We start from the raw sequence: 23483 nt of genomic DNA on the forward strand, positions 1-23483 counted from the left end.
CAAACTTTCCACTGAATTTATCCTCTTGCCAAAGCAAATCGTTTAGACAGTTGTTTATTTTAAAAAGCCATTTTAGCAAGGAGAGGGAAAGCGGGACAGCAGCACACACAAACTCTGCTGTGCTTGCCAACGAAATGTTAAACAGTGGCAGAAGACCTCTGGAAACGGCAGGAATGGGGCTCTATGAGGAGAAGGAAAAACAGCCATGATAAAAATTTCCTGCTGTCTATGCTGTCTGCTGTTGTGGGAAGAGCCAATACGCAACTGAATTATACCATGCAGCCATGGAACATGAACTGTATTCCTCAGACAAGTACTCTTGAGTGTGCTCTTAGGAAGACACCAATTCAGTACTGAGGCAGGTCAAATAAATGTCTTTTCTCTTTATGGGACAAATTCAGATCAGTTAATGGAAAGAGGCCTGCCAATTTCAGTCAGGGCTAGGCCCAGCTCTTCTAGTTGCCTAAATGCTCTTAAAGGATTCTCCCAGCAGTTCAACAGTTACATTGAGTTACAGGTGCTTTAAACTTTTCTCATACATAAGATGCCTACCTGCACTGCTGCACCTGAAGTTCTAAGTTACTGTACAACAGCTGTGTGATTTATTTACCAAATGGCTGCTGCTGTCCTTTGTAGAATACTTCATCTTTCTCAGTCTCTGTTCTGATACATTCCTTATTCATTTCCCCAGGAGCTGACAGAAAACACCAGTCCCCAAAATGCATAATCGAAGTGCATAGCCTATAACTAGCACTTGGACTATAGCATTTCTTTGTGCTTCATAGCATTCTGCCATTAATGACTATTTTCTTATATGGTTTTCACTCAGCAAGCTTTCACTGGCTTTCTGTTCTTCAAAACAGTTACTGTAGTTGCTAAGCTTATTAATGTATGTGCAGATTCTGAATTTCTTTCTCCATCATACTTTGCTCGAGAGGAACTGTCATCAGAAAGACTGGAAATGGACACTTTTCCTATCCACCTTGCCCAGGCAGTAGTCTTTACAATGGCTCTATAGAGAGACTTAAGTTTGACATTTAGCACAGGAATGGCAATATCTGACCAAGCAGACTCTGTACTTCTAACAAGATCCAAAGTGTCTTAAAACCAGGTTTGTTATAAACCAAGCACAAAGCAGAACAATTCTGAGGAGGTCTAGTGATCTAAGTTCATACCTGTCAATATTTAAGTACATAGAAAAGATTCATATAGGACAAATGTCACCTTTTTCAAGTAGAAAAATAAAATTCATACCATAGGAGGTTACTCTTCCTCTGCTTGGGCATTTTCATTGCTTTCCCACAGGAAACAGAGAAAAAATTTTCATGAATAAAATTCAATCTCTTCTTTTTTGTGTTAAAAAAAAAATCAATTTTTCATCTGTTCAAACACATAAAAATTGGTGAAGGATTCCAGGGCAGAGTTTCACTTTCTCCTGCCCCCACCTTCCAGTTTATGGGAAATGGCAGAAAACATTATCCCTTGATCTAATCTATATACTCCCTTATAAACTGGTATTGAAAGTGAGAAAAACACAAAAAGAACAAGAAACAGCTGTGCTAGAAAGCCTGTTTAGAGAGTTGGTCTAAGTTTTCAATCAGTTCTTAACCAAGCCATCTGTTTACTGCATGAAGATAAGTTACAAGGCTTCCTCTGCAAACATGGATGCCTGCATCTGACAACCCGGCCCTTTAAATTTAAAATATCACTTCCTCCCTGTGGCCACTGACTTTGAATGGTTCTGTTCAAGCAAAAAAGCCAAAAAGGTACTGCATGGGACTGTGAAAAATATTGTCTGCTGAGAAGGTCAGCACCACACCTTGGTAATGGATTGTTTCCATCACTAAAGAAATTACTTTTGCTAATATTGAAAAAGTTTTAAAAAATGTAAAACTTCCCCAGTTTGAAAAGATAAGTTATATTGTTTTAAATCCCAGCTGAGGAAACATGGCTCTGATTAACTCATGGTAATCAATTAACCACATCTAAATTTAGGATATCCAACTCCAGCTGTTAAAACTAGGGCTTCTTTATTATTAATAAATCTGTGAGTCAGACCAGTTCTTCCTAGGCTCATTTGGATATTGTTCAAAGTCCTCCCTGCCCCACTACCTTTTTTGCTCAATTTTCTTTGCTTAGAGAAATTAAAAAAAGAACAGGATAATCAGATGTCTTGGTCCTTCTCTTCCTTTAATTGGCTAGTTCCATTATGTTTCCATGGTAAGAAAAAAGTTTGTGATTCAACAAGCACAGAGAGCCCATTGAGGTTGGAAGATGTTATAAGCTTTGCAAAGCACATCTGGTTTGTTGAAAATTTCCAGCTTTTTCCTTTTTTTTTTTTTTTTCCTTTTTTAAGAAAGAAAAGAGGAAAAAGAGGAAGAAAAGAGGGCCAAAATAATATGAAGCAAACATGAGAAATAGCTCAACACTGGTAAGGACAGACAGTTCCCTTACTGGAGTCCAAAAGCAGCTTTTTGCCAGTGGAAGAACCAAAGCCATAGGTTGAGCAAAAGTTGGAATGGTGTGTGTTCAAACATAGCAAGGGTGTGTGAGGAGAAGGTAGAGTAACGTTTCCTAAGCATGTTATAGTCATTAAAATAAAACATCTCTTTATGTTGAGTGCTTTATGTTGGCTATGTCTAAAAAAGCATACAACAACTTCCAGACATACTGGTCTGTCTGCAGGGAGTTTCTTTGGTTATTTTTAAAGCAAAAGAATGGCATTTTTCCTGAAAGTGTATGATCAAGGAAACTTGCATTGCTGTGCTGGACATGTACCACTTGCTGGTTTTTAACCCCCAACTGAACTTATAAAGAATCTGCATTGGGTTTTTGTCCTGGTGTGCCAAAAAGAAAGGAGCACCACCATCTTTAACACCAAACCAAAAGTGTGCAGTCTAAGCCATGAACGGAGTGAATATCTTTCCAGAAATGTGTGCCTAACTATAATGAAGTTGAAAAATTTACCCAGTCATAATACAAAAGCCCCCAGACCACAGAAAGCCAAGTTTTTCTCAGTAAATTTAGTGGGGGTCGCAGAATGTAAAGTACTTTTTTGTACTTAGAAAGCCAGTACAGTGAACATTATTGTACTGGAAGTAGTTTGAATTTTCTTGAGCAATGTGACAACAATGAACTAGATGATCTTTAAGGTCCCTTCCAATCCAAACCATTTTATGATATTATGAAAAAATTAGTCATCTCCCCAGAATGCTTTTAGTGGTGTCAGACTGCCCAGCTTTGCCCTCTGAGTGTTGCAATAGCTACTGCCCCACTGGTGTTTGCCAGGTCAGCCCTCACTGACAGCCGGGGGCTCTGGTGTTTGCAGCTGCAAGTCACTATTACCAACTTTATCTCCGTAGTAAGAAAACGTTTTTGAATCACAAAGCAATATTACTGCAGAGGAACTGGATGAATGAGGAGTCTTACTGTCAAGATCCTCAGCCTATATTTTCAAAATGTAAGGCCTACTGATCCAACAGCATAGCTTTCATTAGTAATGCAATTGGTCCTTTAACACTAAAAGGACTGACACCAGAGTGGAAATAATTCAATCCAAAAGAAATAACCCATTTGCTTCATATAGCCAAGCACTTTTAACATGCCAGCCAACAAGGGCAGATTTGCCATTACATATAATTTACTTTAAAACTTGCTCTTCTCTAAACATTTTCATGTGCCTATGATCTTTTCATATAAATTCTTCCTCATTCAGCTGAGAGACAGAGGGATTACTGCCAGATTCCAGTCATCAGCAAAGAATAAGCACCTCCTTAGGTGTACCAGTCTGGTAATGGAGGTGCAGACATTGAAATGACAAAATGATTGCAGCAGGACCTGAAGAATAAACATGCACATGGTTCTGGGTGTGTAAGAAGAACCCAAAAACTTCAGACAAACCACACATGTTTGGGATTTCTATCTTTGTACTGAAATACACCCAGTCACAGAGAAGCAGAAAAGATCAAGCATAGCTGGTGTAGCACTGTACCAGCCACTTAGAAGAAAATTAACCCTATCCCAGCTGAAACCAGGACACCAAACTACCAGATACATTTTTAAAGGAAAGAGAAAAAGCACAGATGTCCCCAGATGAATGAGCAAAGTGGAATGCAGTCAGAAGAAGGTAAAAAGATGTGAAAGTCACCATCACTAACAAAGGACCCCTTTCTCAGCAATGGCTTAAAAGGCATTCCCTTCTACACTGCGGCAAGGTGTGGTATCCTGTCACTGCAATTCTATGAATAAGAATAATTCACACAAGAATAATACAAAAGAAGATTAGAAAGAAGTGGGTAAGAGCATGATTCTTCTTTTAATCCTAAAATATGTTCTAAATGGATATAGACCACGTTAGAAAAAATAAGAAACTTCAGCATAAACAATTTTCAGTGTCTATTTAGTTTTCATGGCAGTCCCAGCACCTTAAATCACTGTTTCCATTTTAATTCAGGCTTTTGACTGAGCTGATGAAACTCTAATCACTTCAAAAGGAATTCTTACCTTGTCTCTAGCCTCGTTGAGAAGGTCTTCTAACTCTGAGAAGCTGAAACTGGCCACAGTGATGAAATCGCTCATCACGGGAACAAACCTGTCCCCTGATTCTCGCATGCGTCTCTTCTGATAATCCAGCTCCTGAAAGAGAAGAGATAGAGACAGGCTAGTGTCAGATTCCTCGGTGATGAGAAAGGCAGCAGGGAAGTCTATCTGTTTCACACACTGCAGAGCCTGCTCTGCTCTCACATTCATCCAGAGCTCTAACTTAGAAACCACCTTCTCACTAAGTCAGAAGTTTTTAGGTGAGAGAGGGGAGGTCAGGGTGGGATGAAGGAAGGTCCTTGTTACAGTTTCTCTTATCCTCAAATGACAACCACTCCCAAGAAAGCCATCAACATGCTAAGTCTCTAAAGCAACTTTATGATTTAAGCATCAACTACATGAGTGCTACATTTTTTTCCATATGAAAAATGACAAATGATAAAGAGTTTTGTGTAGCAAGTGACTTTAGGATTTCTAATAGTGAGTTTTGCTCCATTGTCTCTTCCTATGGTCAATCAAAATGCTGTATACTTGGGAAAATGTGCTCTAGATCTCTTTTTTTATTTATCTGAAAAGCACCAGGTGAACAGCAAAAAAGACATCAAAATTGGTTCTTCCACTGAAGGATAAGTAGAGAGATGCCAGGCACAACATTTGTTAGCACCCTGCTAAGCATTAGCCTGGACATCATAAAAGTGACAGAGTTATAAAATGGGGCTATTGTGGTAAGAAGAGGTATGGTAAAAGTAAAAAGAATACATAAAACCATAGAAAACAATGATCTATTTGTCTGCTACCTACAAAAAGAAAAAAAATTTATTGCAAGATTCTTTCTTTCTGGCTCAAGTTTTTTTAGTTTTAAGCCAAGATTACCCATAGCTATCTCTTCCCTTACTTTAATCATCATGCTTGAAACATGGAGAGAGCTACAGAGGTCCTGAAACTGACTAATTTATAGTGAGACTGGATGTCTCTCATGCCTGTACTTGGCTTGTGTGCTGTTGACAGTCTCCTGGGGACAATGAAATTGTAATCTGAGCCTCATCTTTATTCTCAGCTGAATAATCAGTGGGAATGATAAAGCCTGACTTTCTCTGTAGGGAAAGCAGCATGAAGCAGCAGGTCAAGTTATGATCTGACCCTCTGTTCCCTTTGGAAAATACTTTTGTGCTGGCTGCAGCTCTAGCTCCATGCATTTGGGTGCTCTCTGTTGCTGCTCATCAAAATAGTAGTTCACAGAGCCAAATGGGTAGGTTTATAAGCACCTAAGGGTAGGTTTGTAAGCAACTGTGCTGAGAAACTTCTTGGGATTTGTTCCACACAGTGCTGCTGAATGCCAAGAACTACTTTGGCCATCAACAACCTAAAATCTGACATGATATATCTTTTGGTCTGGTGTGAGTTGGAAAGGGAATGTAACCACCACAAGGAAAGACCACAAAGGAGAAAAGGGGCGGGAAAGGCAATGTGGAGGTGGCCAGAGAAAGCCCACAATAAAGAAGTGCTACTTCCCCTGCTTTCCACTAAATCTTCTTCTCCTGGTTTCCTAACAGATCACAAAGGACAGTCCTGGGAGCACCGCTCAGTACATCACTTTACAGTGAATTTTGTCTATGTTACAATCACTTTTAAATGAACCTTACAAATACAAGAAATGTCATTTCACGTGCTTCTAACTTTTTTTTTTTTTAGCCACTCTCTTCCATTCTAATTTTGAAGTTTACTTTAGATGAAAGTTGCTCTGCTCTCTCCTTCCCTCTTTCTCTGGCAGGTGAGTATAACAATTCTGTCATCTTACTCTCAGTTGAAAGCTATGGCATTTGGGACTGTTACTTGAGAGCAGGGTTTTTCAAAGTAAAATCAAGATTAGGTGGTCTGCTCTTAAATTTCAAATTCAAATTCAGTTCTTACCTCCAGAATAATTATCTCAAAATGCAAGAAAGCTTTAAACCCACACAAGCAACCAGTATGACTATGTAATCTGCCAGAGAGCAACACCATACAATAATAAATCCCTCTGAATCTTCTAGAAATGATCTCTGCTAATCATAGTAGCACAACAGAGGCTGGAACTGGCCCTGATGGGTTGGGCTGCTGGTTCGCTAGAGGCATGAAATGATTCAGCCATGGAAGTAATTTCTCAAGTGGTGGTTACAATCTTGCTGTGTGACAGAAGGGCTCTGCTGACAAAGTTCCTTTCCATTACTTATCTGTCCTTCTGGAAGCATCCTATACAAAGGCTACAGCTGTATGAATGTCTGGGAAATGAATGTATCTTAGTTTTACACACAAGCGAGCTGCAAAACCAGGAAGCCAAATGGTTCATAGTACCTTTAAGAACATCTGACTGTGAAACTATTTTTAGCTTTCTATTCTTAAGGGGCCTTGAAGAAACACCAGTCACTGGAGCCAAAGCTGTGGTGAGAACACACTGGAAGAGAATCAAGAATCACACCTTTCCCTCCTCCCCCTTCCACCTGACAGTGATCTTCTATTGTTGCTATAGTGCTGCTTTTTACACGCCAGAAAACCACGAACTGAGCAAGCAGACTGGGAGGTGCTGGCAGCCTTAGAAGAAAAATACCATGGCAGGAAGAAGACTGAGGCAGGAAGATGGTGATTGTATGGGAAAGAGAGGTCACCCATGGAACCCATGTATGGAAAAGAGAAGAAAAATCAGCTGTCAAGGCAAAAGGACAAATAATCTGATGAAAAAAAGCAAAACAGAATTAGCTACTCACATTTCAAAGGGGGGGAACTGTCTGTCCCAGCCAAAAACTGGGCCTCTCTCCATGTCATGAACCTCATGTCAGCCTTCCCTTTACAGGTTCTTTTAATTCCCAAACACTGTACTCCATGTATGGAGCAGTATTTCTTCTCATTGCTGCATTCTCCCTTACCCCGAAAATCCATAAAAAATGTTGGGAAAGGGGGGCGGGGGGTTTGTGTTTTTTTGGTTTTTTTTTTTTTTTTTGGTGGTTTTTTTTTTTTTTTTTTGGTTGGTTGGTTGGTTTTTTGTTCACAGGAGGATCACTTTCTTAATTGTGAGCGATGAACTGCTGGCAACAGCCAGACAGCCTGGGAACCACTGACCGGACAAAGACACCTTCCTCTGCTCCAGAGGAAAAAGCAAATTCAGGTCACATGAAAGAAAAATTAACTCATCACTTTCCTGTCTTATGGTGAATGAGAAGGACTGGAGGGTCCTGTGTTAGTCCCTTGTAAATAGGTAACCCTTGCACAGAAATCACCCAATGCCAATTTCCAACAACTAGCTTTCATTAGTAGCAGGAAAAATTCCACCACTGTTGATTTGCTTGCCAGCTCAGCTGCTTCATATTTAACTAGTTTCTATCCTTCCCTTTGCCTTCCCAAGGAGAGCTTAGGACAGAAGATAGGGCTGCATATAACAGAGCACTACCTGCTTACTACTACTCCAAGAGCCATGTGAAACACTTGCTCAGCAGACATCCATCCCTCAGTAAGAAAGAGCATGAATTTTATTTCTTCTTTCAGTCCATGCCATTTTTCAAACTGTCCTTTTAATTTCCAGGTTGAGATCAAACAAGCTTTTCATTAGCCTTAACTCTGCTAAGATCATCAGCAGGAGCTCCACATGAGAAGCTTTTATTTGTTTTTTCTTGGTTAATGCATTCTGAAATGGAATGGAAAGGAATGAAAAAAGAAAGCCCACTTTATCTTATCATAAAATATATACTGCCCCTGATTCTGAGAGAGATATTGTAAGTGTGGCACTTTGGAAACCTTCAGATACTTACAGTTTCAACAGCTTTCAATCCAGTCTTTATGTTGTTGACTTCCTTCTCCAGCTCTACCAGGCTGCACAGGAGACAGAGGCAGAGCAGATAAAACAAAAAGAGCAGTGTTACACAGGGGTACAGGAACTGTGCAGCAGCACAGACCACTGGCCCATCACGTCTGGGATCCGGGCTCTGGCACCAGCCACGCCAGATGACTCGAAACGAGGGGAAGGGGATCTGTTGATGCTCTGTGCTACTTTTTGTATGTAAGATGAGGCAGACCCTGCTTGCCTATGGTCACACTGAAAACTGGGGTTTTCCTGGGAAGGAAAGGGGAGGCTGCCCTCAGAACATCTGTCCTGCAAGCTGTTCCTGACCCTTCAACCTGGAGCGTATGCCCCACGGCCAGCTCGCAGTGATCAGCGGACACACAAGCAAGGAGCACAGCTTTAGCACACACATCACTGCAGTCTCAGATTATCTCTACATATGATTCTTACACCACATAACTACTAAATCCCATTAGCAGTACATTTACATGTGATTTTTTTTTTTTTTCTCCCTCACAGTTCAAACATTGTTTTTTCCAGCTGCACTTCTACCATATGTTAGTCTGGGCCAGCTTACACTGTAACTGAGCATAGAAATGTACTGTTAATGCTCATCCATGCTTCCCTAGACACAGATGTTACACTGAATGTCTGCTCATCATATATAAATGCGAGCTTCTTTTTTTTCTAGGACTTGTGAGCAAAATAAGTCTTTAACTTCCAGATAACTAGTGAGTTCCTATTTGTGGATCAGCAGGCATCCCCTCCAAATATTTGGGGAATAGTAGCTTACATCTCAAAAACACCACTAAAGCTTTAATAAATGCCTTTGAAGTGTGAAAATACGCTAATTTTTCACTTGTCTTTCGTTACTTGGAGTAGTTCCTTACAGAAATAATCACGTTTGGGTGAATAATATGCGTATTTTTTGAGAAGTGCTTTGGAAAGCAAAAACAAAAAAGTTAGTATTTTGGGGGTTGGGTTCTGTATTCATTTTTTCACGAACACTTCCAGAAATGGACCACTGACTTTTTGCAGAAAGTATGATGCTTTCTGCACTTCTGTGCAAGACTGATATGTGCAAAAGTTTGAACAGTCTTCCCGAAAAAGATTTACTGTAGCCTCTGTGCCTAATTGACCCTATCTTAGAAACAAACCTGCAATTACCTAGAAAAAATAGCACACTTAGATGAACAACCATAGAATATGGTGAGTGAATCATAAGCAACAGCCAGCCTAGTTAGAATGTCTGATTCAGAAAATAAGTAAATACAGGAATATCTAAGTAAAGCTATCAATTCAGTTATGTACAACAAAGGCATTACAACTGTAAGGCTGGCCATGGGTTTAAGAAGACAGAAGTGAAAAAAAAAGTTATGATAACTAAGTTAACAAAAATCGCTGGGAACTCCAGCTCTGAGAAGCAATAGTACTGGACTTACTTGACTTTTGCTGCTTCTGGAAGATGCTGCAACTCAGATTGGATATCTAGGATATCTGGATAATTCTTCTCAAAGATCATAATTAGGTAGTGCAAGAGTGTAATGTTCCTAAAGAAAACAAAATAAAAACAAAAGGTAGAAATGAGAAGGAAGATGGTCATGAGAAGGAAAGGATGGGGAAAGGATTGTAACAAATCAGTGAAAAATATTTGGGTAGGAAATGTGCTTGTTTGAACAAAATAAACAATATGTCAGCAGTTAGCAGCCGTGCTACTGAAAGGAAAGTGCAAAGGATTGAAATGGATTAGTCCTTTATGAACCATCCTTCCTAAAACCTCAAGCAATATAATGTATCCTAATTTATTCTGGGAACACCAGCATGCTTCCATCCATGGGTGAAATAGAAAAGAAAACTGCATAACACAGTATAATATTTGTCACCAGATACTTCAGAGAACAAACAACTAATAGTACTAAAGGGACATTAACTTAAGGGAGAAGCAAGCTGTCCTCAGAAGCAATATGGGAAAACAAACCCCATAGTTGATTAAGAAGAGAAAAAAAGTTCTTGAAGATTGGAAAAGCTGCAAAAAAAATACTGCAGTAATGAAATAGCTGAGCTTATGTGTAGTGAGCTCACTAACATAAAACCAATGGCAGCCCAAGTAGGAGCACATAGAATTGAGTTGTGTAAAGGATGCAGGAGAGGGTTTAAGGAAATTTCTAAAGTAAACAAGGAATTCTGCATGTGAAGAGAACAGACAACAATAACAGCTACTTTAGGTGGGTGTTATGTGGTTAACCAACAGGGAAGATAGCAGATGGCCGCTTCTTCACTCAGATTGGAGCCTGGGAGCTGGGAACTTGTGAGGGAACAGAATTTGTACAGGACATCTAATATATGGAAAAATTAAGCCAAGCTGCATTAAGGCAAAAAAGAGTTAAACATCTGCTATACAACTGTTAGCCTTGGAACACAGAAAAGGACATTTTGGTAGTCAGAACAGTACTCTGTTAGTTCAAACTCCATTAGGTAGGGATGAATTTCTTAGGATATTTTACTGCCATCATTCATTCTATCACAGCCTGAAGTAATTTAACTACAACTATGGTCTTAGCAAGTCTTAAAATTCAAAGAAGGTGCAAGTTAGTAACAACCTGCAAGGTTCTTACTCCAAGGAATTTCCTTTCTCCAAGGAACACCTTAGCAGTACTGAAGTCCAAAAGTCATATTCTCTGCCCAGTCTCAGCTGGATTAATTCCTAGAACCAGTATGGGATATGGGGCAAAAGACAGAGTGACTACAAAGACCTGCAGTCCATGTCAATGAACCGTAAACTTCATATTCCCAAACCAGCTGTTTTCCTAATCTGCCCTAGATACAACCAGGATCAGTCCCTCTGAGTTATGCCTTGTGGTTTCATTAGTGGTGTACATAGAGAAAATGTTTGTGACAATCCTGCATCAGAAATATAGACCATGTTTCACAGGAGACATAAAATTGCGCTCAGATTTTTTTTTTTTTTCACATTTTATTTTTTTGCAAAACCATGGCCGTAAAACTTTGGTAGAAAGAGAAAATTCCATAGAAATCCTCTTTCTCCCCAAACTTATTTCAGTTTTTGTGAAATACATTTTGTCATCTATGCATAAGGCTGCAAAAACGCACTCCAATATCAGATGTGCATTATCCAGAGAAACAGCAGAATTTGGTTGCTGTGTTATTAGCTGGTCTTAACTGCTGCAGAATCTTTAAGATTGAAAAGCACTACTTCAGTGCTGAATAAGACATGATTTTCAATTGTCTACAGAGCAAAAACCAAACAAAAACCCATTTTCACTACTATGCTAAGAGATGCAGCAGCACAGTTACCAATGTATTTACGGCCTTTCACCCCACCTGTCTATGCTGGATTTGGTGTCCGCAATTTTGTTCAGGCTGGAGACTTTGAAGCCATAAGCGCTTCCCCTTTGGCCCTTGTTCATGTAATTCCCAAAGGCAAGAACTACCTCCAAGAGTTGCCTCAAACGCTTGCTTCGGATGAGCTCTTTGGATGCCAGAAGAATGGCTTGAAGAGAGAGAGAAAAGAACAAGTTATTGCACAGTGGCTGTTTTTAACATGCTGGGGGCCCATAATTTGAAATACCCTGAATAGCATTTGCACAATAACTGCTGCAACTCTGTCTGTGTGCTGTCCTTCCTGCACCCACACCCCCCCAGAATGAGGGCAACTGGAAGGAAAATGCACTACATCGAACTTGTAGGAGGCTCCTCTGAACACAGGACCAAGGCTGTTCTCCTGTTACCACACACTCTAAAAGCATAACCAGTGAGAACAGAGGGGAGGCTTGAGCTCTTCTGAAAATGTAGAGTAGAATATATTCACTTCTACTCTGCAATAATCATGGATGTGGTACAGAAACCATGCACCTCCCCTGCTTCTAGGTTACACACTCCCAGAGCATCAGCGTCCTGAAGTAGCTGTTCTAAGTGCCTTTTAAAGAGGGAAGGTGCAAGGGCTTGACGGTGAGAAGGGAAGGCTGACCTGCACAGAAAGATTATGAAAGTTTCTGGCAGCTCAGCACAGCCTGACAGCACACTGCCATATTTGTCAGGTCATATTTACAGTGTAACAATCATGGAACAGACTTTATTAAATCAATGGGTGAGAAAGAAGAGTGTTAGACAGAACTTATTTCTTAGGATACGACACACCTTGGGCCCACTGGCTTTACAAACGTAGCATGCATGAAGACAAGCCTCTCTTGACCTTCCCTACCCCTCTGCCCAACTCTTAGAAAAAGCTTTATTAACCATACCTTCCACTTTTGGTTTTGCTTCTGCCAGCCTCTCTGGAAACTTCTTCTTAAAGAATAATGCTTGCAGCCGCTGCTGGTAGTGGTCAATCCTGGATGAAGGGCAGAGGAAAGCCAACACTGAACTGGAACTCTTGAAGTCCAGGGCCAGTATGTCCCCCACATAATCTAATGGTTGGATGTTCAGTACCATGAAGCCAAGGCATGGGATTATGGACACAGTTCAAACAGATAACTCTACATAATCGACCTTGTTATGAAAATGGTGGACTGCAAGTCACGTTTTGCTCTCAGCTGAAAAGGAGCTGGAAGAATTCCCACTATATTCAAAATATAGTCATGGGAGATGCCAGCTACACCTCAATTAGCAGAACAAAATGTTAATCCTCATCAGGGGTATAGCAAAGTTAGAACAAGAAAAAGGGTCAGAGGATGAGGAGATGAGATAGCTTAACAGAAAAAGGGATCTATATGAAATCCTGTCCCCTGGCTACACTACATCTGCATTCCTCTTTGTGAACAAATTTAGGCAGAGGAGGCAGATTTCTGCTTGTTGTCAGGGCACAGGGCCTTATGCACAGAGAGTGCTTCTTGTCAATAAAGTTTGTGTCATGAACATTCACAGGTTTCTGGCAAACACAGGGTATAATGCTGGCCCACAACCTTGCACATTCCCCCGCAGTGCCAGATGATCCATTTTCAATAATAATTACAGCTGCTTCCAAGAAGTCCTGCGTGCACTCTCCTGTAATGTACCAAACAGACCTGCTCATTTCGAAGAGGAAACGATCCGCCCGGGCCATGCGCTCGATTTCGTGTTTGTGCTCCTCCAACAGGTCAGTATCACTCTTTTCAGGAACGAACTTCAGTAGCTAGAGTAAGACACAAACCAAACACTGAGATGTGAGATCCAAGGAAATGAGAGGGGGACAGAGGAGCACAAACAAACCCTGGTGGAGTGAGAGCCCTCAGATTTCTCTGCTACCACTGGGAAGCATTATACTGACTCAGTTGTGTGACCATAACTTCAAAAAAGTGCAGCTGTGTCTACAAAACTGACCTCTTCTAAACCTTTGCTTGCTGTTCTGTCTTTATCCTTCACTGACCCCATTAAAATTAATTTTTAATTCTATGGGGAATTTCCCATTTCAAAATCCTAAAGGCCAAGTGCTACTGCAACTTACCCAAGGGGAAGTACAGAGAGAACTTGATTCCCACAGCACTACTCTGAGTTTAGATTGGTGCAAACAAGAGCAGGATGTGTCCCAAACAGAGTGAAGTACCCATCGTGCCTATCAGAGAGTACACACAAAGCCTCATCTATCTCTCTCGGGTATGCCCTACTCTGCTGAAACAATAAACAATAACCAAACAACTGCATATGAGGCTGACACTGACTGCTATTCATATGCTGACCTTAAAAGCTCGTACTTGGACAGATTTTTGACAGATCTGCTGGTAGCTGTGCTTTAGTACGATTATAAATACTGCCCTGCACACAGCCTCAGCTCACACCCACAGAAACCACTCACAAGGCATATGAAGCACTCTGCCTTTTACCACTTGCTAATACTTTATTGCACTCCTCAAATATGTGATATTCAAAGGTGTGGAGCATCAGGAGCTTGCAGTGACTTCTGGAGCAGCTGTGGTCATTCAGATAACATGACAAGTAGGCTATAAACTTACAAAATGGAAAAGCTATTTGTGCATGATTAAACACTGACTGCCCAGAAAGAAGGAATCACATTCATTAGACAGTTCATAATTATAATGTTTTGCACACTCCTAAAGAACTCTATCACATGTCTCTTTGGTCAAAGCATCATCTGTCACCTTCTATAAATGGAAATTGGGCAATGGTGGTGTAATTGTGGGGGGCTTTTCCTCACAAGTTATACAGTCAACCAGGTGCTGGGGACAGAAGTACCTGGGTCCCCTTCTAATGTTCCTGTGAGATCCCTTCTAGTCCTGGCTCTAATCATTGACCTACATGGCCGGGTTCCGAACACTTCCCAATAGAAAAGGCAGGTAAAGAAGGGAGATGAAGAAAAAGAAAAGAGAAAAGGAAAACAATAGCAACAATAAATAATCAGCAGGAAAAAGCAGAGATGGGAAAAATTATGGAAAAGAGAGAACATAAAAAGAAACCTCATACTACCTGTAATCATACAAGTTTTGCACCAAGGAGAGAAACAGTTACATGACAGAGGTATACACAACAACGTTGGGAAAAACACTCTTCTCATGCTCTCCTGTGCAGCTCCACTGATATGATGGAGCCAAGTTCTCATCTGCAGAAAAACAGCAGTGCCAGTACACACATCCACTTGAGAAAATGCAGAGAAGGACCTAAAAATAAGTTATATCTGATTTTACCCTTTCTCACCTGCTCAAGCATATCTTTTGCTAGGTCTTCTTGTTCATCCATCTTCAAGATTGCTTGTCTGATTTCTTCATTAGACAGCTTCAACCTTTCAAAAGTATCAGAATTGTGCCATTAGTGCAAAGCTTAAGTGACTCTGACAATTCAGAAAGTAGGAAGCCTGAAATGCTGCACTAAACAGGCATGAAACAACCACAGCAAGCTCTACTGTGAAGTTGGTATTCTAGAATATTCAGTAAGAGGCATAAATCTGTTCTAAATACAGAGGTTTTATGGATAATATATTTTTATCCTCTTCAGCTAATCAAACACACATCAAAAAATCAGGCAGTGATTAATAACAATCAAGTCCTCATAGATCAGAAGTATTTCCAAGCTCCCCCCATACCAGATGCCTCCCTTATTAAGTTCTTTTGCTATAGTAAAACCCTTCCTGCCCAAGTGACTTCTGACTGTGAGCCCCTATAAAATCCTGACTTGTGAATATTAAAGCCTCTCCCAGAGTAACAAATAATGGGACTGAAAACTCCCTTACTGAGAAAGAGTTTTCTTGCAAGCAAACTGCTTGTGCTAGGTAAATTCACTCTGTCAGCAATGACAGGTGACATAGGAACAGAGAGCATCTGCAAAACCATATTTCATATCATGAAACAAGCTCTGAAAACAAGACCTTTTTAATGTTATCTGAGGTACTACGATCACACTCTCCTTACCACCTACTCCTGTCAATCTGTGTAAAATAAGTAGGAGTCATCAGCTACAACTGAACACAAAATCAATAACGAAAAGAAGTCTCAACGTCTCCACTCGAAACCCGGGACAGATCAGGAGGAGTCAAAATTTGTCATTACCAAGATGTTGCTCGATGGATACCTGACATGAACTTGGTTGTTCTCAGAGCAGATGTCAACAAAGAAATGCACCAACCCCAACCCATGATACTCAGTCATTTCAGGAGAGTAGGAAATACTGAAGTGAACCAAAAAGGAAAAGCTATTCACAAGAAAATCTCAGTTTTGGGACTGAAACAGTAGAGTGTAAAAAGAAATATCTGAAGAGTGAAGTCTACAGTCTCCATGGACTTTCTACTATGAATATAATTAATTAACAGTAGAAAGAGAAAATGCAAATATAAATAAGAGACAGGTTGATGCATGAAGCAAAATGTTTTAGTCTTCAGTGCTAAGAAGTTCCATGTTGAAATTTCACACTGCCATTAGCATTTGGATAGAATCACATTTTCGGAAAAATATGATAAAAGCAAAAGAAAAAGCTTTTTTTTTTTTTTACAGATAGGAAATATTACTAAATATAAGACACTTAAAATATTTTAATATTGCCCAATATAACCAACAGCTGGAAACTAAAATATGAATCAACAGACATTTGAGATTTTGTAAGTATTACATCTCTGAACTAATTCCTCTTATTGTGTTCAAAGTTGGTCATCATGTAATCTTTCCACAAGGAGGGAAAACTGATACCAGCTAAGCAAGATAAAGAACTGAATCTCCAGAAAAGCTTCATAATTGGGTCATGCTCAGATGAGATATAAGGATTCATAGTTTTACAATGGAAAGGTTGGAAACATTTTATTTCAGGTAATTAGTTTGACACTGGATGAAAAAACCAAACTTAAGTACATGAGGTTCTGCACAAAACTCTGCAGCCTCAATCAGAAAGTGGAAGGGATACTTTTGACTTAAACAGTGAATTGTAAAGTCCATGGCTATGTGACTCTGAACTGATCAAACACTGTGACCAGAGAAGGGCTAAAACTAGTGGCTGTGGTCCCGGTCCCTAGAAGACACATACACACACGCCCAAACAATTCAGTGCCTGAAGTTTTTAAAATGCTACATTTTGTTGATTATTTTTCCTTTAGAGAGCAGCTTTGCATTTTTCAGAATCGGCAGGCTGCAGATTAGATTTAACTTGTAACACAGGCACACTGTGTGTGAGAGGGAATGAAATAAAGCAACCCATTAACACCAGGGTGGAGAGGCTTTGTTGCTACTTTCACAGAGTTTACAAAGAATGAGGGTGCGTTTTCATGTGTTATCCATGCAAATAACTCGAGCAATTACACTCTGATCACCCATTACACAGTGGAAGTGCATCTGCGTGTGTTTAGGGATGCAGTAAACAGGACCAAATTAACAGGTTTGAGGTACAGCAACACAACGGAGCTGCATGTATTACCACTGATCTTGCTGTTCTGTCCAGAAGCCCAAGGATTCCAAGCTCCTCTGTTTGCTGCCATTCATCAGCATTAAATACACTTGAAAACATCTTCTGTTCAAAAATAATTGAGAGCCCCAAGGACAGAGAGTTATACAAACACTTTGATTTCTTGGATGATTTTGTGCCCCGCCAGCCATCAGCAGAAAAACATCTGGTTTGAATGGTTTAGCCCGCAGCAGAGAAAAGCAGAAAGCTTGCCAGTCCCCTGCTGAGAAGCAGTTTAACTTGGTCATTTACAGGACTGCAACAGGGTCATGGTGCCTGCAGGTGTGCATCCTAGATTATTACCAATCTAATTACTACTACGGAAGGATTTACAGCAGAACAATGTTACTCTTCCAAAGTGGGCTTGTTCTTCTTCTGGGACAGGATGCCTTTCAAAAGCAACAATGACACAAAGCACAGATCTTCCCATTTACAAACCGTCTGAATAACCGGCCAAAGAATTGTTAATCAAGTGATTCTTGAATTTTCAAAACTCGTGCCCAGCCATGTAGCAGATCTTAAAGATGGCCAGCAGTAATGTGAAACAGATGTGCTGCTTTTAAACAGAAGCAGGTGAACTGATTAAAGAAGAACCTAAAGCAGATGCGTAAAATCTTTCCATTTAAAACTGAAAAGAGGCATCCCTCAGAGCCTAAAACTCATATGAAAGAGCAACATTAAAGTGGAATTATGGCCCAAAAATTTACACTAAAGAAATTACATTTTGGTATCTATTGGAAAGCTGCAATGACTTTTTTACAAGCTTTGCAGATCCAGGCTCTTCCTCCAGCTGCTGGAGGTAACTCAATTTGGAACAGCATACAATTCAAGCTGTATTCCCTCTGCCTTACACTTCTCAAAATCACGTATCCTGGAATCACGACACAGGAAGTAAATGTGACCAGAACAAAATACAGTGCCCCTTCGCTCAGCTGCAGCACATTCACTCATAGCACAGATACTGCCCGTTTTTGTTCAACAGGATCCTGACACTGGCCAGATGAGGAAGGAAAAGGATCTTTACTGAAAATACTCCCTCCTTCTTCCCTCACCCATACATCTGGTGGCAGTATATGGAAGTCCAACTGCTTGAGTCATCTTCAAGCAATGTTAAAGCTCAACAAGTACCAAATAACTTCTGATATGGTACTTAGCCTGCCTCCCTCTATCCCCTCCGGCGTCATAAATAATCTCTATTGACTCTGCAGAGTAATTCATCACTAATCTCCCCAGGACACCTCGACTGATTTAACACCAGCTTCACTTGCAGACATCAAGTGGTTTATTGTTTCATCCTCTCGGAGAGCGCCGGCAGCCTGACTAGGAACATGCCTGGGAGACATGTTGCAGTTTTACATCAACTTCCCTTACAGACACCCAGTGCTTGCTCATTTTTTCTCCTTAAATATACCCATTGATTTAACTCACTGTAACCTCCCCCCTCTCTTTCTCCCTCCCATGAACCAAAGCAAAATGCTTGTCACTCATTAACAATCTCCCCCTCCAAGGAAAAAGTGAGTTACATCATGGGTTTGTTCCTTGGATCTTTCCTAGCTTTTGAGAAGGAAGCATACTTTCCCACTAACAGAGAAATGGAGGTTTTTTCAGCTATGTTAAGTTTCCATATCACAGGGATCACAGACCTACTGTTCCTTTTACCTTGGAGAAGAGGACTGATTATCATGTATCAAGGACATTTTATACCTCCTGCTGAATGACGACACTGCCAACAGATGCCAACAGTAGTAGCTGTGACAGTGACAGGCACTGATTGATACTTAGCTATGTCCTAAGCCCAGTTTGTACAGCTCACCCAAATCTTAGCTTTAGTGACTGCAGAATACTCCATCTCCACAAAGTCATTTCACACAGGCTACTAGTTAATTCATTCCCAAACTTTGTGACTAAGACACAATCCTTCTCTAACTCCTGAGCTCTCCTAAAGCTCTGTACAGCTTCCAAAGTGCAGGCTTTTCAATATCTACATTTTGGGAATACTGATTGCCACTACCCCCTAAAGGCCTCCTCTCAGAAGCAGCATTCAGGAGGTAGGCTGGTCTAACTACACATTCAGCCAGAAGACAGAAAGGTGCAGCCACTCTCTCCACATCCTCTTATTCCAGTTGCCCACTTGTCTCATTAGTGAAGACAACAGTGCTTTATCTTTTGTGGGACAACAGCTGGGACATTTTACCAGGTACATCATACACCATTATATCAACATGTTGGGGAAAAAAAAATCCACCAGTGCCTTTTCACAACATCACAGTGAAAGTATTCTGGCAAGCACAGAAAGAAACAGTCTTTTCTTTTCTTGTTGTTCTTCAGCAAAAGCTCATGAGTAACCAAGAAACTTTGCATTCAAATACTCTCAGTTACCTTCCAAGAAAGATCTGGGGATTATTATCTTTCTGAGCCAAGAGAAGTAAAGCAGGACCAAATATGGGAATCCCCAAATTACCATGAGATAATGATGAAGCAGTGGTTCATCTTTTATCATAACCCTACCTTAAGGTTCCTAGTTGTGATCTCAGACAGGATGGCACTGAGTAACATGTTCAGTTTGCCACTGAGTATCATACTCAGCATAGCAGGTAAAGCCATTTATTGTGGACCTTTATTTAAAACTAAAAAATCTCTCAAGGAACCCAGCAGGCAGTGTTTTTCAGTACAAGACACTGAGGAACAGGAATGCTGAGTCCAATCAGCTCTTTCTGTATCAAGATATGATCTGTACCCCAGAATATCATACTGCTTCAAACTTACCTTAAAACAAGGCTGAACACTGAACTGTCACATGGCAGAAAGGCACTGGGACTGGGGCAGTGCAAAGCCAGTACATGGAGACTGAGATTGTTTGAATAGCTTGTCCCCTTCATGATTCAACTGAAAGAGTTTAAAAGCACTGAGGAGGTACAGTGATGTGAGAAAAATAGTTTATCTCTTTTGTATTCTCATTGGAAATTCTGCCCAAGCCACAAACATTGATAAACCTGCCTGCAAGTACCTGTCTAGTGTCACATTCGCATTTAAAACTATTCTTGCGTAGTCAGATTCTGCCTTCTGCTACTTCTGGTCTTACGACATTTTGCTAGCAGGCCTATCATTTCCAGCCTCTTGAGAAGGTTACTGCTGACGAACTACAGAAATAACAAACTCATCACATTATTCAGAAGAACACTGATATAATTATTTCACTGGACATCATGCAAAATAATGTGCACAAGGAAGTTCCTTAAGTATGTGTTCAGCCTTCTTCCAAGCAAGATGTCTCAAAGAACTGAATCTCTCCAGAGCATTTCACAGAGCAAGACAGTGAACAGTACATATCTTGGGCATGTTCTGCAAGAACATTTAAGGAAATGGCACTACAAAAACAGAGCAGTGAAATTATTATCAATTACTTAAGTAATGGAGGCAGGGAGAAGCCATAGTGATGGGAGAGGTCAGAGAAATTTCCAGCTGCCAGGTGAAAGCAAGGAAACATAGGGATCTGGGATGACTCTTCCAGACCACACAAGTCTAACAACAAAACTCCAGCCTGGAGGAAACTGAAGACATCAGGAAATTCATGAGAGATAGCAGATTTCCAGTGTGACAAAAGTAACTATATGTTTGAAACACCATTAAGAAAGCTAAATTTGAAGCTGGTGGTTGTCTGAACTCACTGCAAACAGATGGTTCCATGCCTTGGTTGAACTATGGCCTACTGGAAGTACTGTGAGAGAAACTCATCTTGTGATTTTTTTGAGCTTTTGAAGACAGCCTATGGAACAGAGCTTTGTTTTAGATCCATCAGATTCTATTAAACAGGGACAATAAAATCCTTTCTCTGCAGGAAAACTGAAAGATGCTGCTATCATGTAGTTGAGAGAGATATCTTTTTATAGAAGTAAAGATGAGATCAGGGAGGAAGGTTTATGAATTTGTTAGATGTCAGCAAAAATCAACTAGCAATTCAATTTTCATCTCTTTTCAGCATACCATGCGGTAGTCTCTCTGCAAAAAAAAGCAAGAGACATCTATTTCTCACTCTTGATAGGTTTTGGCTTGTTGGACCATATGAAATACGAGCTCTGCCTGACCCCTTCTAACACAGTGTTAGTAAAACAAAAACATTTGAGTAGGGGAGGGAAAGAAAACCCAACCCATGCAGCTATTTTACTTTAAAGGACAAGATGGTTTAGTGTAAACAAAGGGGGAATAAACTACAGGGATATATGCACAGTAAGAGTCAATTGGAAACAGCTGTTGGCAGATACTGTGGCAACCTGAAATCTGGGGCTGAAGCTCTGGGTTGCAGAAACTACTTTTGTTTGTCCCCAGTTTTAAATCCCCTCTCACTGCATGTGTGTGCACACCCCCATGCACATGTATGAGCTGTGCTGCAGGAGCAGCAAGTGCATGGCAGCAATGCAGTGCAGTGCAGGGATGATGTGGCTAGGAGGGTCTCTTCTTCAGGGTCTAACCTGAAGGAGGATGATGTGGGTTAAGGAAAAAACCTGCAAAGGGGTTATAAAGCCCTTTCAACTATTGTCTGCAGCCATTCCTTCCAATTCCTGTCTTTAATATTAGAACCATATAACAGCAAAAAAAGAGGCAAGAATGTAAAGGCGCTATCTTAGTTCCCAAAGATTTTTGCTTTTCTGGTTGCGTTTAAAAGGGAAGTTTGGGGAGGAATACCAATCCTGGGCCAACCTGAACAATATTTCTCATATTCTGGTTGTAACACTATCTGTTACAAACATTAAATTATCTAAGCCAGTGGGATAGCCCTGGCAGGTGGTGTTTCCAATACCACAGCAGCAAAGTTAACAGAGCACAGTGCAAACTTGCAGGCTCCATAGGGACACCACAGTCTCCAAATCTCTATCCTCCGTGTTAGACCTGCTAACAATAAGAGCAGGATATTTCCTACTGAAGAAGCTGACAGTCACAAAACACAGCTTTTCACCTCTGGTTTGAGTCCAGACTAGCAGTTCAAGTTGCACTAACTTCATGGCAGACCTGGAATGAACACATGGCATGGATCTTGAAGTGCAAGGTTCATGCTTCAATGACCTTGCTGCTGGAGGCAGCAAAAAGAAGGACAAAACAAAGAAACTGTCTTTCTGTATCGAAGAATCCTCTCTTTCTGTATCGAGAGGATTCTTCTCAGGTAAGATTTCCCAGACTTGCACACCAGAGGAGGTGAATGTTGAAAAACATGCATTGCTGCTGTCCAGATTGCTTTTGTTTTGGAGACAGAAGATTCTTACAAATAAACATCTCGTGCAATACCAAGTCATGGACCACCTTCCTGGATCCTCCTCAGCCCAGCCAACTGAACACAAGATGTTACCACTTCCAGGAAATGTTCCACCTGCTTACAGAGTTAATCTGAACCTCAGACACCATTCAGTAGGCCCATCAAACAGCACGAAAATCCTGGTGCCCTATGCCTCCCCACCCCTCTGCCCCAGCCTCAGCCAGCTGCCAACACCAGCAAAGACATGTGTTGGCAACTGCTGCAGAGAGAGAAATGTAAGCCTTTCCTCAGGGAAGGTCTGGATGGTGGGGGTCCTGCTGACATGCATTATGCCACATAAGCAGCATAATGAGAGCCTCCACAGGTTTCACTAAGCAAGGGAAAGAACTCATCCCATTCCTGGTGGTTTGGCTGCAGCCTTGCTTTAACTATCAGCTTGCTAGAGCAGATGAGCCTCACATCCATATGAACCCATATTTTCTACTGCCCAATGAAACACTTTTGCCGCTCAGTACTGCCACAGTTTTGTCAGGTTTTGTCTCGAGCCTTGCTGTCCCTCCTCTGGTAGGAAAGGCAACTTTCTCAGTTTGATCAGTGTCTGCACAAACCTGATAGTGACAGACTTCCAACCCAGCACTCATGTTGGTAGAAAGGCATGAAAAAATAGAGGGCCCTGATGTCACTGCATTTGAATACATTAGTCATTGCAGGAATACACAGAGGCAACTCTTGGCTTCAAAAACATAATTTACAAATAGAAGATCTAATTCTTCACAGAATATTCTGATTTGGAAGGGACCCACAAGGATCACTGAGTCCAACCCTTTAGTAAATGGCCCATACAGGGACTTAAACCGCTATCTTGATGCTATTAGCACTATGCTCTAACCGGCTGAGCTCATCTCAGGTCTTGAATGAATGCCTGTGTTTGCCACTGTGTTCACAAGTCCAAAATGAACATCACACTCAGCTCTGCTGTGTTCCAGGGAGATGGTCAGAGCAATATTTAGA

The 23483-nt window shown here is 40.8% G+C and overlaps 1 protein-coding gene across 3 annotated transcripts in view; it reads right to left on the minus strand.

The window, feature by feature from the left end:
• Positions 1–23483, minus strand: part of DAAM2 (dishevelled associated activator of morphogenesis 2) — a 203861-nt gene that overhangs the window by 11258 nt on the left and 169120 nt on the right. For all 3 annotated transcript variants that reach the window (XM_059841244.1, XM_059841243.1, XM_059841245.1), the window contains 7 exons: positions 14999–15083; positions 13375–13481; positions 12613–12701; positions 11693–11861; positions 9793–9900; positions 8319–8379; positions 4504–4635 (listed from right to left, as the gene is read on the minus strand). In XM_059841244.1, coding sequence (XP_059697227.1) covers positions 4504–4635; positions 8319–8379; positions 9793–9900; positions 11693–11861; positions 12613–12701; positions 13375–13481; positions 14999–15083 — 751 coding nt within the window. The remainder of the gene's footprint in view (positions 1–4503; positions 4636–8318; positions 8380–9792; positions 9901–11692; positions 11862–12612; positions 12702–13374; positions 13482–14998; positions 15084–23483) is intronic.

The sequence above is a fragment of the Haemorhous mexicanus genome, chromosome 3 (assembly GCF_027477595.1).
Source record: "Haemorhous mexicanus isolate bHaeMex1 chromosome 3, bHaeMex1.pri, whole genome shotgun sequence".
Lineage (NCBI taxonomy): Eukaryota > Metazoa > Chordata > Aves > Passeriformes > Fringillidae > Haemorhous > Haemorhous mexicanus.